Source organism: Apus apus, chromosome 3, assembly GCF_020740795.1.
Source record: "Apus apus isolate bApuApu2 chromosome 3, bApuApu2.pri.cur, whole genome shotgun sequence".
In the NCBI taxonomy this organism is placed as follows: domain Eukaryota; kingdom Metazoa; phylum Chordata; class Aves; order Apodiformes; family Apodidae; genus Apus; species Apus apus.
The window spans coordinates 34,346,079-34,363,666 of record NC_067284.1 but is presented as its reverse complement, the minus strand read 5'-3'; the positions used below and the strand labels follow the sequence as shown (position 1 = coordinate 34,363,666).

The 17,588-nt window shown below is 43.6% G+C and overlaps 1 protein-coding gene across 1 annotated transcript in view; it reads right to left on the bottom strand.

Annotated features, from left to right (window-relative positions):
- Positions 1–3,315: 3,315 nt before the first annotated feature.
- The window catches only part of SLC2A12 (solute carrier family 2 member 12), a 32,444-nt gene continuing 18,171 nt past the window's right edge, over positions 3,316–17,588 (bottom strand). Inside the window, exons 3-5 of the mRNA XM_051613545.1 lie at positions 8,292–8,414; positions 6,012–6,144; positions 3,316–3,635 (exon numbers count right to left, since the gene is read on the bottom strand). Of these exons, the coding sequence (XP_051469505.1) occupies positions 3,539–3,635; positions 6,012–6,144; positions 8,292–8,414 (353 nt within the window). The 3' untranslated portion in view covers positions 3,316–3,538. The remainder of the gene's footprint in view (positions 3,636–6,011; positions 6,145–8,291; positions 8,415–17,588) is intronic.

Here is a 17,588-nt window from a genome sequence, read left to right as displayed (position 1 = left end):
AAAGATTTTGCAGAAGCCACTTTCACTAAATGGGTTAAAATAGAAACTGCAAACTGGTGTGGGTTTGGATTGCATGTGCAAAGGTCTGCTATCTAGAGGCAACCAACCAGAGCAAGTGGGAAATGTGGGTAACCCACTGCCTGGTAAAGTGACCAATCTGGAAACGGATGAATTTTCTGCAAGAGAGTCATACTAAAAATACATTCTATTAGTGGATTTATTCTCAGGGACTTGTTAGTGTAAGAATGATGTTGATAACAGCATATTTGGAAGACTACCCAGAGTCACCTTAACATTTCTTGTTCTGGAACTGATGCATTAGAATGTACAAACTGTCATCCAGCCTCAACATGAAGCAGGTGGACAGATTTTGGTAAACACCAGTGCTGGAAATCTGAGGAAGTTATTAACATGCAGAAACTCAGAAAGTGGTGGGTTCAGACTGTTTTTTTGACAAGATCGTTTTACAAGCTTTCAGAAGTGACAGTGGAATTTGCAGGTTTTATAAAAAGAACACATCATTGTTGATTTAAGAAAAAGGCTTTAGAGTATTAGCAGGTCCAGCCTGTAGCCCTTTGCTGGCGCTTGAGAAGTTCTACATCTTTTGCTTTTCTTCAACAAATGCTTGCCAGGCTTCCAGGCTTGACACATACTCATTAGGCAACACATGACACTGACCACGAATCCCATATTTTTTTAGTGTTTCCTTTTCAGTAATAGAATGTGTTGTTTTCTGTGGCAAGAAGATAGTGATATTTTTCAAAACTATTATTTTCTCTATCATATGTTGGGTTTTTCGGGGTTTTTTGTTTGTTTGTTTGTTTGTTTGTTTTAAAAAAAAAAAAGAAATTCAGGCTGTGTATCACAATGTGAGCTGATCCCAAAAGTGCAAAAATGAGGATGCTGAGCTTTTCAAATTAAAAAAAAAAAAAAAAAAAAAAACAAAAAAAAAAAAAAAAAAAAAAAACCCTAACAAACAAACCAAAAAAAACCACCAAGTAGGTTTTGGCTATGTTTTGGATCTTGAATTCCTTACACCACCAAGTTAAGCATGAACATTTAAAGTTAAAAAGTTCAACCTTTTATGCATGAAACACCTATGCTTAAAAACTTGAGCTGCCCCTTTCCCCTCACCACCAGTCAATCTCTGACTTCACCTCCCCTTGCGTTCTGTGTGCCCTCCTCATCCATGGCTTCTCTCCCACTGCTCTAAACCCAGCTTTCCAGCTCTCCCAGTTTCACACTGATATGAAACTTTGATGTAACTGAGCTCTAACACATTTTGCATCCTTTTTCTGACTTTGTGGAAGTCACAGGAATTACCTTTGCCAATTCCTGCTGCTGCAGCATGGAGTAACCTCTTACTGCTGAGGTGAGGGAAGCACAAGGAGACTTTGCCATGGGCTCTCTCCCATGCAGAGGCAAAGGGACCTCTCCCAGCCTCTTGTAGTCAATATTGGAACTGTGGACTTCAAAATTCTAAGCAACTCTTCAATTTTTATTGGAAAATTCAAAATAATAGAAACCAAAGTTTTCCATGCCTGTGGAAAAGGTGGAAGCACCTGAGATCCAGGGTGGAATTTTAGGCTGAGATGGGAACCTGCAGATTCCCCACAGGGAATTACAGCAAAGGGTTTCAAGCTTCCTGCCTCTGATGAGGCCTTCTGTCTGAGTCACCTACATGTCAGGTGCACAGCCTCACTGCCTGTCTATGTGTCCTGGGCACACTTGGTCTCGTGTTGCTTACTGACTATGTCAGAAGGGCTCACAGGGACACTTAGGAGAAGCTTTTGCCTAGTCTTTTTGTTTTGTTGTGTACACCAAAACCTGCATCCTGCTGAGCCTTACACATAGGATCACAAGCACCTGTGAAAGCAGCTGGGTCTCATGACACCCTTGAGGTTACTGTGAGGACTGCCGGCTCTAGGATCAGGACAGAAAAAATAAGGCAGCCATAAGGTGACTAGCTAGCCAGTGGCCTAGTAATTCAGAGTTCTGTTTGGTTTAGGTGACATGGGATCTGCATAGTTAAAAATCCTGCGGTGTGAAAACTACTTACCTGGCCTTCGTACCAGAAGTCCAAGGGGTTTTTGCCAGTATCTAGAAGTGCGACCATGTGAGAATCTGATCAGAACTGATCTGCTCTGCTCAGAACTTTATCTAGATCAGAAAGTTACCCTTCCTTCAGTGCAGGACACAGTCAGGTGGTTTTAATGCTATGAGACAGCAAATAAATCAGGATCACGTGCTTAGTTTGAAGTAGTATCTGCACTCCAGCTGACAGTGTCAGTCTTGCTTCCTCAATTAAATGCTGGAAGAAATGCCACTGTGTGGCTGCCAGGACAGCCAGCACGCTTTTAAAGCAGGTGGGATTTTTTCTTTAAACAAAGAACCATTTATTTATCTGCTAATAAATATTTACCTACTGATCATTCTAACAAAATCTATTAACTTCCTAAGAAAAAGGACCTGTATTCTTTTATGGGAGCCATTCAGATCACCCTTTGCAGGGTCTTGGTGAGTATTTCAGGATAAACTTCCTAAGCAGTAACTAAGAATTTAAGTTAATTTATGATTGGCAGTGACTACAGTTGCCGAACTCCCTTCGTGCTACCTTGTACTGCACAGTTCTTGTTTCCTGAATCCAAAAGTCAAAGTCTAGTGTGCCCTGTGTTGAGAAAGTTATTTTGGCATCAACTCTGGTGCCTCCAGCTTCCAACTTTCTGGGACTGGGAAGCCAAAGAAATCCTATCTATCTCCCCTTCTGTAAAGCCATATTCAATCTACAGTAATTGATCATGCAAATGTACCCCCATTAAACAATTTTACTATGTTTTCTAAGGAGTATTTACTCGGAGAAGGAATCCTGAGCTTCCTGGGACACTTTATATTATATGAAGTTCCTCTTATAAGCTGAGCATGCTCTCTATTATAAATAATTTACTCTGATGAACAAGATCCTTTTTCAAGTATTTTTAAGCTGAAGCCTCAATTAATTGAACTGTTCATATCTGGTTGTTCTGCACTAACATCATCCTTCACACTCCTTAGTTGTCCATTTTCACTCCAGTGTTTTCTTCCCTCAAGTACAGAGCTGTGGATCCTTTTGTTGGTTTTTTTTTGCTAGGCTGGAGAGACCTGTCTTTGGTGGGCTCCTCCTGTGACTCTTCCTTGTTCTTTGCACCCGTTCCAAGCTGAACTCTTGTTGAATATGGATTACTAGAACTGTGCCCAATATTCCAATTTCCATTCACCTCCTGTATGTAAGAGGTGAGTAACCTGAGGGGAGGTGGACTGAAAGAGATGGAGCCTACATTTCCAGGAAGTTATCAACTACAACAATCTTTAATGTTGGCTGAAAACTGCCACTGAAAGCTCTACTTAGAAATGAAAGAGAATATCTTGTCTACAATAAAGATACCGTGTGTCCCAGCAGAGGCTGAGCATCACTGAAGTGTTTTTGGTTTTTTTTTTCTTTTACTTTTTTTCTTTTTCTTCTATCAGTCTTCCGCTGAAGGCCGCTTGGAGCGTCCCGAGTCTAGTAGAGCTGCTCCTTCTCTCTCCTGGCAAGCTCCGTCGGCACCAGTTTCTCCCTGCGCTGGCTCACCCAGCCCAGGGGCGTCCCCACGTATTTCCTGGAGAAGCAAAGCAGAAGGGCTGGCCACGGGCGGCCGCGGGCCCAGCGCGCCGCCCCCGCACACGCCAGCCTCGCAGGGCGCGGCGGGCCCGCGGGACGGGCGCTTCCCGCCGCTTCCCGCCGCTTCCCGCCGCGCCCCCGCAGCCCGCGGGATCCTCCCGGCGGATCGCGCCGCTTCCCGGCCTGCCCGCGCGGGGGCGCCCCGCCCCGCGCTCACACCGCGCCGGGGCCCGCACCGCCCCCCGCCCCCCCTTCCGCTTCGGGTCCCCCCGCGGAGCCTCCTCCCGCCTCCGCCCCGCAGCCCCGCCCCGCCGCTTCCCTGCTCCGCCCCGCCGCTCGCCCGCCGGTGCCTTTCCCTAAAGCGGAGGGAGGGCGGAGCGGGCAGGCAAGGCGAGGCAGAGCAGGCTAGTCCGGACACGGCGACTGCACAGAAGAATCGTATCGCAGGATCGTGGAATGGTTTGGGCTGCGGGGAGCTTAAAGATCATCTAGTTCCAACCCCCTTGCATGGGCAGGGACACCTCCCACTGGACCAGGTTGTTCAGAGCCCCATCCAGCCTGGCCTTGAACGCTTCCAGGGAGGGGCAGCCACCCTGGGCAAGCTGTTCAGTGTCTCACCACTCTTACACTAGACAGTTTCCTTCTGATGTCTAACCTAAATCTCTTCCAGTTTTAATCCATTACCTCTTGTCCTCTCACTACAAGCCTTTGTAAACAGTCCCTCCTCAGCTTTGCTGTAGCCCCTTCAGATAATGAGGTCTCCCCAGAGCCTTCTCTTCTCCAGGCTGAACAACTCCTACTCTCTCCCCCTGTCTCCATAGGAGAGATGCTCCAGCCCTCTGATCATCTTGGTGGCCCTCCTCTGGACTCGCTCCACGGAGCTCCGTGTCCTTCCTGTGTTATGGACTCAGTACTCTAGTATTTCTCAATCCCTGAAGCAGTGACCACTGCAAGGGAGACCCCGGAGTGCAGTTAGCTCTAGGCTTTCTGCACTGGGATAAGTGCTCTTAGCCTCCTTTAAGCCTGGCTGACCTGCAGTGTACCCCTTAGAAAAAAATACTCCTTGGTAATCTAAAAAACCCACATGCAGGATGACCCAACACAATAGGCTGTTCACATGTTAATTATTTCCACTGTCAAAAAGTATGTGTCTTATTTTCAGTCTGAATATTTCTACCTGTGCCTTCAAGCCCATTCCTCTGGGTGTCATTTGTCTTGCCGACTGGCAGGGGGAGAGTGAAGGAGCTTGCACTGTCCCCTCAAGCCTGGGTGTGCAGATGAACCGGGGGCTGCTGCCTGGCCACTAGCAGCCTGTCACCAGCTGTGGTGACGCCTGATGCTCACCCCAAGCCAGCAGCCCTGCAAAAATTTTGTCCACTACATCTCTTTATCTTTGCCCCTATAATTTCGTTATCCTTTTGCTCATTATGCTGATCACTTCCGAGGTTAGTCCAAAGAAGGAAGTAGCTGCTGCAAGGCAGCTCTTTGAACAGATCAGGAGGGTGCTGCATTTTAAAAAACAGGGCTGCTTAATTTTTTTCTGTAATTTTTATGGCCAAAACCAACTGAAAAGTGTGGGGGCAGTAGCAAATTCTTAGTCAAAAAAATGCCAGATAACTTAATTTCAGTGACACCTTCATTTGGAGACTTAAAGTAAACAGCATGTGTATCAGGAGAGCATTTTATTCTGTTCTCCAAACTGATGTGCTACTTTTGTTCAACCTACGTAATTCCAAGGGTCACTCTACTTCTGGGGGTTGGTTGAGAAAAGACTGGTAGGGTCAAAAGACACAAAACCAGACAGAATGGGCCATATAAAAGGAGCAGGCACATGGCATTCAGGTCACCAAATCTCTCTCTCCCTCTCTTTGCATTCCTACCCTTTTTATGCAGTGAGGTGGGGACACAAAACTCAAGCTGGAAGAATCTTTTTTGGGTATGAGCTCATAGAACCTACAGGAACACGGTACTCAGTAAATGCACCAAAAAATGCCCATCTAGAAGAGCTATCAAAATTCACATGGAGCCTTGAAAGCCCTGAAATAGGGCCTCTCCTCTTCCCTTTTTCTGCATGCAAGCTAGGACACACACTGGGAACCCCAGTCAGCAAAAGCGCTGGGGAGCAAGGTCTGGCTGCAGGTGGTCCTCACAGGGGTGCTGGAAACCACCATCCATTTAGGGCTAGTCCTTTAGCACCAACAAAATGTTTGCTTGGCCAGTGAGATCGACATGTAGAAGCTCAAGCCTTGAGAGACCATGAATTTTCCAGAAAATAAAGAACACTATTTCCTTGTTTCCTTTTCTTTAGCATGAGGCATTGAAAGGCTTTGTCCCTCTGGCACCCAGAGGATGTGGTCCCACCCTTGATACTCACTGTTTAGCTAGTTCCATGGATATTTGCTCCAAAGAGCATCCTTTTGTCTCTGGTATAAACACAATAACAAAAGCCAGGGATGCTAGGCTCATTATTGTGTAAATGAAGCACACCCAGGACAAGCCAATGAGCTCTACAAAAGAAGAAAACGTGTTTTTTACTTGTCAAATTTTACAAAATTCATTTCTGGTGCTTTATTTATATAGCATACAGCCTCTAAAGCACAGGAGAATTTAGAAAGAAGCTAGGCTGTTATTCTTAGCTCACTTATTTGTGCCTGGCCAGAATTTGAAACAATATGGTTTTACTTTTTTTAATATTCCTTAATGAGAGAAAATTGATGAGCCCATACTGATGCATTTAGCACGAACCTATTGATTTATTTTGCTTGTGGTCACTGGATGAAAAGCATGAGTAACCATTGTTACTGGTTTGTACGAAGGCACTGTGGGTCACAAGCCCCTCAAATTTTCACCTGTGTCTGGCTTTGTTGCACCTTCTTTCATGGAGCAAACCCAAGCATTTTTCACACTTGCAGTTATCTCCAGTTAATCTTCCCTGCGTCTCAGTTCCCAACATTTCCACTGCACGTCATTGGTGCTGCATCAGAAAGAGACCCAAAAGTAAACTCCTAATGGGACCAGCAGAGAACTAGTGGTCTTCTGAGCCTACAGTGTGGGGGGCAGGTAGGTCCTCAGGCTGAAGGATGCATCCTGCAGCCCCTGGAAAGTAAAGCATATAAAAACCCAACAGGTAGTTGCAGCCCTCTCAGCCTTCTCCCCTGCTAAAACTGAGCCAGACAGCTGGCACATTTGTCGGTTGTGTCTAGACCTAAAAATTGTATCTGAAGCTGATAATCCAGCCAGAATTTCCTACATCAGATACTTTAATGCAGGTGCTACTGACCACTGTGACCTCCACGTGTATTCATTTGAAAAAAGAATTTCCAGTTCTGCCCTTCTGCTGACTAGGAACACACACTTGCTTGTTACACTTTCACAAATCCAGATTAGACCCAGCTAAGCCAACAGACTTATTGTGGCTTTGCATTCATTGACACTGAGACCAGAATAATGGCTGGGTGTGCATTAACAAGTAATGCTGCGTGACAGAAGGTCATACAGTTGATGCTGAGGACGTCAGGTCTGCACTACCTAGTTTTGGGGATGTTTCCCTAGGAATAGCTCTAGTCTGGTCCAAGGAAAGAGCAAGTGTTGGTAGCTGGAGTGCATTGACTGTGCATTTACAAGTTTGGTTTTGTCCAAAAGCTTGTGCAGTTCAGAAGTGCGGTTCTGTGATGGAAACCAAGGTGCAGTGAGTGGGGGCAACTGGATGGTTTGCTTCTGAAAAGGACCCTTGATCTAAATAAAGTGCTAGTGGGAACACAATTTGGCCTGGCATATTTTTCCTCGTTTTAATCAAAATAGTACTCAGGGTTTTGTTGTTGTTGTTTTTTTGTTTGTTTGTTTGTTTTTTTGGGGGGGTTTCTTCTTTTGTTGGTTGGTTGGTTGGTTTTTTTAAGAGAGAAAGACATCAATGTAAAACCCATTTTAGTCACAGATTACAGTCATTTTCAAATCCATCTCAAAATGCATCTAAACAGGATGAAAACCACCTTAACTTTTTTGGGTTGATTGCCTGCGTCTATTAGAAACTCCTGTGGAGTTAAAGGAAGTTAGAATTCAGTGTTCACCACATTCTGTCCTCAAAATAAGACTGAAAATTGAAATTTGCAAAACATCTTATCAAATAAAAGTATCCAAAATATTGCCAATGTAACCTTTTTTTTCTTTATTTAACCTTTTTGCTGGTTTCTCATGGTGTTATAAATTCTATGTGGTAGTCTTCTTTCTCACATTAAAACAGGAAACATTTTTACCTTACATATACACTTTTTCTAAACAAAATTTTCTCAAAGCCAGGACGTGCCTGTGAAAATGAATTATTTCAATGTGATTGTCTATAAAAAAATTTTATCCGAAAAGCTGCAGTCTGATCTAGAGCAGAACTTCCATTGACTTCAGAAGATGCAGTGGTATGGAGTTGATGTAGAAGGTGCTCTGATAGCCAGCACTGTGAGGCTGTAATTACTAACACAAACTTAGAAAGATGTGGTGGAAATGGTGAAGTTAGTTACACTAATAAAGAGCACCCACACGGAGATCTGAATTAGCCTCCTTGGGTATCACAGTTGCTATTTTAGCAATGCTGTTTGTATAAGCGAGACTTATTTTGCACACTAGGGGAATATAAACTTGGAAAGACACAGAGAAATCTTACCAGTTACAGTCAAAAATGTCGAGGAGATGAGGAGATTGATACCCCAGTTCATGCTAGATGTCAAAGCCATGGCCCGCCCTCTGATCCCACCAGGGAAAATTTCACTCAGGACCAGCCAGGACACTGAAATAGAAGAAAAGACAAAAAAGATATTGTCTTCTAAAGACTGGCTTTTCTTGCTGTAAATTTAGGTGGTCCATGAATTCAGATGAGGCTACCTGAAAGAATAAGATGCTTTTCAGGGATGCTAGGCTTGTGTGGGCCCAAGTCCCAGAGGACCACCCATGCTCTGTAGGGAGCGTGTGTGGTGGTCAGCATCACCCTGGGACAGCATCACTGGGACAACATCCCTGCCTGGTGTCCTGTGAGCGAGCGACCAGCAGTGCCAGCACACGCAGAACCAGGGGGGTGAGCTCTGCCTGCACATCTGTGTGTGAGGGAGGAGCTCTGACTGAGTAGCTCTCCAGTGACGTAACCCTAATGGAAGCAGGGCAGCAAACCAAAGAAATCTTCAGCCTTGGAGCAGCGCTGTGTATTTATGCCACCTTATAAATCAACCTGCCACACTGAGGCAGGTTTGCTCTTCCAGCTCTCTGCTCCATATAAATGAGATTGCTGAGGTATAAAGTAAGAGTGAGGGCCTGATTTTTGGCTCCTTCATATCACACCACACTACAGGTGATCTAAATGCTGCTGTTGCTTGCCCACAAAAACAAATTCATACATGAATGGCTGGCTGTGTAACTGCCTTGATAGCAAGAACAAAAAAAAAATTAAGGAACAACAACAACAAAAAGACATAGCTTCTCTGCACCTTTCCTGGTGCATTAGAAAAGAAAAAAAAAAAAATAATAATAAAACAAAACAAAACAAAACAACAACCCAACCTTCCTTCCACCCTCCTTGTTTTCTTAAGCAGGATGCACTAGCAAGAGGTTGCTGCATGGAAAAGCTGTGGGTTAGCAATGACCAGAACGAGAGTAGAGAGGTACACATGGATAAACTGCATCTCCAGACCCTTGGCCATGGCCATTACAAATTCCTCCTCTGTTATGTTGTTTCTGCAAAATGAGACATCAGAGTTTCCTCAGGACACTTGCACAGGCCAGGCTTAACATTACATTTTAAAAATAGTCTCCTGTATGTGCGAGTGTGTATGATGCTCCAATATCCCTTTGGATGCTTGTAGGATTCCTGTGTGACATTACTTTACAAGCAGAAAAGGAAAAAGTCCTGTGGAAGGAGGCTAGAATGAACCAAATTAAAGGGGTAAAAAAACCCTGAGCCTTAAGTCAACAGAAAATATTTGAGCAAACTCTAGATTTCTTTGTACCACAGATTTGAAGTCAATGTTTTCTGGAGCTGGCCCAGATTTTTTTTTTTTAAATATTTTTTTTTAAGGAAAAACATATAAAGAGCTTCACTCCCACAGAATGATTGACCTGGCAGAGTGGTGATTTTATTCCAGAGAATCAACACCACACTGTGGAATGGTCTAACACACACAGTCAAGTGGCACACAGCCATAACACAACCTCAGAGTCTAGCAGCAGCACTAGAGAATTTTTTTCTTTTCTTTCTCTTTTCTTTTCTTTTCTTTTCTTTTCTTTTCTTTTCTTTTCTTTTCTTTTCTTTTCTTTTCTTTTCTTTTCTTTTCTTTTCTTTTCTTTTCTCTTTTCTTTTCTTTTCTTTTCTTTTCTTTTCTTTTCTTTTCTTTTCTTTTCTTTTTTTTCTTTCCTTTCCTTTTCTTTTCTTTTTCTTTTATTTTTTTACTTGGACCACAGTAAGTTGAATGCATTCTCTGTTGATAAGGCAAAGATTTTTCTAAATAAATGAAATGGTCTCTACATGCAAGGAGGAACAAAGAAGCAGAGAACTGGCTTCTCACGCAGGTGTTTTTCCCTGTCAGATCAGCTCGCCCTGTACATGAGCAAAGCCAGGCTCTGGTAATGCATGGGCATCTCATGATTGTAGTTTGCCCCTCCTCAGTATCAGGGCTGTTGTGATCAGTGTTGTTAGTCTCAGCTGATACAACATGTCATGACAGGGAGTGCTAGCTGAAATGCAAAGCAGCAATTAAGCAAAGGAGCCCTTCGGAGCAGTGCCTGCACAGTCCAAGGAGTTTGTCTCCATAGCAGAGCTTGGCAGACAGCCACCCAGCTCAGCTGGAAAAATGGTTATGCACCAAGACTGACAAAGGAGACATTCATAGTCACATTAGACAGGATTAAAATAAAGCCTGAAAGAATTAAAACATGCTTTCTGGAGGGCAGAAACCATCCTCTAGGAATAAACATTTCTGTGGGTACTTTTGGTCCTTATTTGCTTCTTCTAGGATTTTCTTGAATTCAAGCAGCTGGCAGTGGCTTCTCAGAGAGGCAGCAGGCAAGGAGGATCAAGTTCTGTGCACTGGCACAGCTGCCCCACCACTCTGGGTGAGCACTGAGCTAGGTGAGCTCCAGCAGCTTTACAGGCACTGGGGTTTGACTCTTGCCGCCACTGAAATGTGCAGCACCGCAGCACCTCCAGCACCATGCATTTTTCCAAGAACAGATTGGCCCTTTCAAGCTAACTACAATTTGTCTGAAGGTTTGAAAGGTATTGTTTTCCTGTTAAGAAACCAAAGTATTGAGGATCTGCATCAGCTGCAGTAGTGGTTAGCTGCTTTTATTTCAAGCAGTTACTTAGTTCAGACAGATCCCACTGACACACCAGATCTATCCTTCATGTCTGCTAATGGTAGCTACTTCCTCTGGCATGGCCCTGACCTCAGCTCAGCTGGCAAGGAGTGGATAGGCTTATTCCCTGCAGAGAAAGAGCAGTTCTAGAAATCTGACACTTATTACAGCCTGTTTGTCCCTTTCCCCAAGCTGAGACAGTGATAACGATCAATTCTTTGCTTTTAGCACCTCTCTGGGATTGTTTTTACTATTTGTCCCTTGGCCAAAAAGCAGCGGCTGCTGTAGGTACGGCAGGGATGTGGCTTTCTCCTGGGGAGCCAGTAACTAGGTTGGGGCTCCCATTCAGGATGACTGCTGCTACCTTGAGTGCTGTGTGCACGCAGTGCTGCACAAGTTTAACCTACGCACTCCCAAAGTCACTGCAAAGTCAGCTGTGTGCTCTGCCTTCACCAGCCTAAGCAGTGGTATTTTACAAGGGAAATCAGCCCGTCCTTGAAAAGAGAATCCAAATAACCCCCTCACCAAGTCTCCATCTGCTGTGTAATCTAACATGATGTCAAAAGGATGCTGTGATAGTAACCTCATTGCACACATGATTGTTTTCAGTGCCTACACTGGCCACCTTTGGCTGGTGTTCATGGAACAGATGGAAAAAGAGCTGGTGCTCTCCAGGTCAAATGTGGGTAAGATGTGAGGCTAAGGGCTCAGGATGGGTCTCTGTGCCAGATTCAACAACTGCAGGATTTGTTCATGTGGTGGCTGCAGGTAATAACTCACCTCTGCTGACCTGCAGTGCTTTGTATATTGACTCCTTTACTGAAAGGGTTATAAAACACTGAACAGCCTGCCCAGGGATGTGACTTAATCACCATCCCTGGAGGCGTTTAAAAGACATGTAGATGGAGTGCTTAGGGGCGTGGCTTAGCACCAGACTCAGTAGAGTTAGATTAATGGTTGGACTCAATCATCTTAAAAGTCTTCTGCAACCAAAACAATTCTGTGATTCTAAGAAAAATGCTACAGTTGGATGGTCTTTTATTATGGTACAATCTAGAGAAAATAACACCTGCTGCAAGGCCGAAGAAAATATTGTACTGGATCAGAAAGCTTAACTCTTTGACTAAGCATCCCAGAAACTCGATGCCCTGACAGTCCTTTCTCAAGTAGAAAGAGCAGAGGATTCAGATATACAAACAACCCCTTGACCAGAATGGTGACATTCACCTCTAAAGAGTCATAGGGATAGTAAAGGCAGAAAGTAGAATAATAATGGAAGAGTTCAGCTGCTTCTATTATGGCTGAATACACTGTATAACAGTGCTGGGACTGCATTTTAGACAGCATAGGTGATGGTTTCTTTTAGCACTTTGCCAGATACTTAATGAAAGAAAAAAATAAAGCAAATCTTGCTTCAGTGCTGAGCTGGGGCAGTTCAAGATGTCACTGTCACAATGATGCTCTGTTATATTAGTCGTACATTTCAATTTCAGTATTCTTGTAGAAATGGAAAAGCCAAGAGCCTACCACATTCTGTTTCAAAAGGAGAACAATATTAGAACAAGCCTGCTTTCTATGAGTAAATTAAAAGGATAATCAGGGTAATTGCTTTAGTGGGGTTAGGGAGAATGTTTAAATTACCGGATTAGAGGCTTAAAATACACATACAACCAAATAAAATACAAATAAACAACTCAGCACAGTTGAACAACCAGATGAAGAAAGCTGTTAGAAATATACCTTCTGTAAAGGTGTAACAAATAAAACACTGCATAATTGCTGAGAAGTTACTTGCAATACCATCATGAGGCAGCCAAGTATTTTGCAAGAGGCTGAGAGGATGGCAAGCCAGGGACAGAGTAGGTGACACATGCCAGCACTGAAGAATTCATTCCCTGGGGATGCAGGAAAGGTTCACCCTGGTAGAATTCTGTAGAGAGATGCTGGCTGGAGGTAGAATAAAGCTAAATTTTGTCAGCTGGAAGAAAGAAAGAGTGATAAATACAGTGTCTTGAGGAAGAATTGTCTAGGTTTTGCTAAGGAAAGGGTCTCTTTGAAAGAGTTAAGGAATATGGGGATCAAAACGAATGAGCCATTGTGCTTTTCAGTTTCAGAGAGCTTTGGTGAAGTGTCATGGGATAGAAGAGAAGGTATTCATATAGCTCAACAATTGTTTAGAATAGAAAACAAAGGACAAGGCCAGTTTTCACAGTGAAAGGGGATTACTAGATCTGCTCAATGTCTTTCCAGATCTCTCAGGGAAGGGAGGCAAGTGGATGTACAAAACGTACCAATGGTACAGAATTATTTTGGGTAAAAAAAATTAAGAAGGGTCATGAAAAATCACAAAAAATGATCTCATAAAATGACTTATAAAATTTCTTACCAGCACATGCAAAGTAACACATATGGAGAAATACAGCCACCAGTACCCGTACCAGTAGGCCATCACTGGTCAGGGCAGAAGTGCTGAGCCTCTGTGGGCAGTTCAGGGACTACATCAGCTTTTGTGAGGCTTGGCAGCTATTAGAAAGGAAACACTGAATGTGCCGCTGAGCATGCCTGTTGTGCGTCTGAATTTGACACGTTGCATCTGAGAACTACTGTGAGCTTGACGGTACTTGACATTCAAGTGAGGTATATGAATGAAAAATGTCCTTGTTTTGACCTTATTCCTGCCAGGAAGCAAAAGCAAATTGGAAGCTTCTCAGCAGCTCTCATTAATGAAATATTAGATTCCCTGGTGTTCATCTGCTGCTTAGCATTTTTTTTCCTTTCCTATACCTGTATTGTGTGAGATCAGGTTCTTTATGATGAGATTTAGAAAGCAGCCATTGCAATACTTGAAAGAATTCAAGTTTCTGAGGTATAAAGTCTGGAAAGAGATTAAGCGAATTTACAGCTTAGGAGGGAAGGACGCAGAAGTATGTAAGACTTTGAAAGGGAGGACTGGGTTGTTAGCAACTAGAGGTCCAAGGGAAGATAAGGAAGGGATTATCCCACCAGCAATGCAGACAGACCAAGACCATCTAAGAACATGTAACAAATGATGAGTGTTGGGGAAGGATGCAAGCAAGCCAAGAGAAGAAGTCAAAGGAACACGGCTAATGACTGGCTTTGCCAAAAGCCAGGTGTTTTTCAGGTTTATGAAACCCCACAGGTTTTTGTTTACTGCTGAGTGTTAACACCAATAGCCAGCTGGCCAACTGCTTCTCACGAAAGGCCAGCTTTAGCACTGGCTTGCCTTGATTTCAGAGGGTATGTTGGCACAAGCCTGTGTTTGGTGATGAGGTGTGTATCCATGAAGGCACATAGCATGGGAGCAGAGGTGGGACTTGGAGCTGGGCACCTGCTGCTGTAAGGCACCAGCACTGGCCCAGCACTGCTCCCAGCACCCACCCACACAACACAGCCCCCACAAAGGCTTCCACAGCAGCTCCAGTGAAGGACATTTGGGGGAGCTGGCAAAAGTAAGGGATATTTAGATTGGAAAGAAGAGAGGGTGAGAGAGAGCTTGTCCTTTTCCGAAGCAAGTGAAAGAGATACAACACAAGAGAAGTGCACTGAAACTCTGGCCATGGTCATGTGCAAGAGGCCAAAGCAGACGATCATGACTGGCATTAAAAATCAATGACTCTGCTTATTGACAGGCATTTGTCTCTCTGGCTCTGCCCCAGATTACGAGGCTAAAGCAGCTGCTTGAAATTAGTAATTGGCAGATATGGAGCAAATGAGCAGCTATATGGCTTTGGAGAGCATGTAAGCTGCCAGCAGAGTGCCACCCTGCCAAGGGTCAAGTGAAACCCTGTGTGTGCCCATTAAAAGGAGTGGAATTGCTCTGCTGCTGAAGCAGGGGAGACAGGAGAAGCCTCAGCTAATCCTACACCACCCGCCACACCCTCCTCTCTGCAGGCTAAAACAGTATGTACCTCACTCCACAGCAAGCTACCTGATACCATCCAGGATTCAAAAGGAGCTGATGTTTAAGTTCCTTTTATTTTCTTCTGGCATGCTACATTTCTGCTTTGGATTGTTAATCCTTGAGGCTGACTTCTTGAAGAAACATGGGTAAAGACTACTGGGGTTTAATCCTTTTATCTCTGAGGCTGTATCAGAGTGCATTAAAATTGTTGTCCAGTGTAGTATTTGTATGACTATCAAATACACAGCTGAACACTCACATGTGCTTTTTAAGGGCCACAGAAATCACCCTTTGCTCACCTGTATGGTAGAGCAGCAGTTTGTGGGGAAGAAACTGTGGGACCAACACATTAGCTCTTTCCCCTGTTTCCTGAGACAAGAAGGGCAGTGAGATGTATTTAAAAAAAAAACAACAACATAATGCCTGATACGGGCTCTCCTGCTTTGTGCAAGCTATTCAATATATTCTTAAACCCATTTTCAGTGATCTTCTATTACCATCCATTTTCAGCTTGAAAAAATAGTCACAAACAAGAGCAGCTTTCTTATGGACAGCGATTCCCAGCCGAAGGATTGCTGGGCAAGAAGTGATAAATGTGTAGGGATCTAGCAGTGGCAGAAGAATTGTCTTAGTTAATGTGATTTGTGGCCCATCTGGCCCAATAATAGTACTCAGCAGCAACTATACCAGTAACATGGATCATAGCTTCACTTTGAGCAGGCATGTAGTAGTCTGCACCTCTTCCCAGGTGCTGTCATAGAAAGTGATTTGAACTGATGTGTGAGATAATAAGTGTTTGCAACTGGATTTCACAGCCACTGTCTCTCTCTCATCCTTTGTTGTACAGCCATGTACACTATCCCATCAAGACAAAACAACTTGCAGGACAAACAGAAAGAAAAAAACACCAAAAAAAAAAAACCAAAAACGAGAAAGAAAATGAAAACAAGCTTTCCAGGGAGAATGTGCTTATTATAATAAATCACATACTGTCATTAAAAAAATAATAATAATTTTAATTAAAACCTGAAACGTGCATTTCTGTTTGTAAGTGTTTATTTGTCCAGAATATCGAATCCAGGATAATCCTCTGAGGCATTTGCTGAGGAATGACTGCAGAAGCCAGAGGCTTTAATTCACTAGGAAGTTGTGCATGAATTAGTTCAGATTATCACATATTTCACTTATAAAAGGTATGGAGAGGAGAAATTATCCATCTGGGTAGCATAAATGAACCTGTTTTTCCACTATTCAAGGGCTAATGTTGGTCCTTAAGGGAGTGCACAACAGAAAAGAGCTGTTGGGACACAGCAATTTGGGGCAATTTAAACCTTTGCTCTTGCAGAATAGAGATTTGTGTGTATGCTTTAGAAAACTCCCAGTGGAAAGGATAAGCAACCTTTAACAGTGATGACTTATTTGGAGAGAGTCCTTCCATGGTCAAATTTTTAAGTCCCTCATGAGCCACTGCCACTTCTTTGGTTGCTGCTGCAGGGGGGTAGCAAGGAGGAAGATGTGAACACTCTGGGTCCACCCACCACAAAGTGTCTCCTAGATCTCCTTCACTGAGAACAGTTTTCTGCACTTAGGGTTGATTTTTAAAGGTAACAGAAGCTGGGTTCCCTCCTTTGTCCCCTTTCCCTTTGAGAAAATCTTCCTGGCTTTCCTCCCAGAGCTCAAGGTGACACAGAAACTCAGATGCCATGGGCACAAACAGCCTTCCAACTCCATACACTCACTTACCATCAGGCTGTCCCCTCTGCACTTTGGCTGCCAATCTCCACCTTCCTCAGCGGTATCAGTAAGTTACATGATGGCACATTTTTACCTTTCTGGCATAATATTCTTTTCATCATTTATAATACATAGTTTAGTGTGATGACCTTTACAAGTGAAATAAAATACTGTCTTTGCACTTAAAGTCCTACTGACAGTTATAGTTTTTGCACAAATCTGGCCCATGATCAGATTGTCTCTAAAAAATGCCTCCCAGCCCTCTCTCCCAAAGGAAATGGCATTTTATGAAGCTTGACATATGCCCTATAAACTTTGTCATGGATTTCAGTGTCACAGTGATCTTCCCTTTGAGAACAGTCAAGGAAAACTAATGTAAAAATCTTTCCTTGTCTTTGATATGATTATCAAAGGCCACTCTTAGTTACTGAATGCTTAAATGCTACATTTGACCTACAAAGTAAGAAGGGCTAAAGATAGGCAGCCTTGATTATCATAGGAAGGCCTGCAGGAGATGGTATGCTTGACTCACTTGACAGTGTACCCCTTTACAGAAGATCCTGCCCCTGTAGAACAAAAGGGGACAGTTAGGCCCAGTCGCTAGTAAGAATCACAACAATATTAATTCTCCAGATTTTTTAATAAAGTGTGTCTGGAGGAAAAATGCTTCATTTTGGCCACCAGCTACTAACTAACCACAGTTAAACTCTACAACCGTGCCTAATTTTAATCACAGGGAGTAATTCTTCTTAAGTCAGACAGTGCCTTTGTGTCGATAGTTCTTGGAGGACCAAATTTTGTGCTCAGGAACAGCAGATTGAGCCACCGATCTTGCAGAAAGATGGGAATATTGGCTGGGGTCTAGTCACTCCCTATTTTCACAGTACCAAGGGCTCTGCCTTTCAGAAGGCAAAGCTCTTGGCCTGATCTGCCAAGACTTTCCCTCATTCATATAAATAAAAG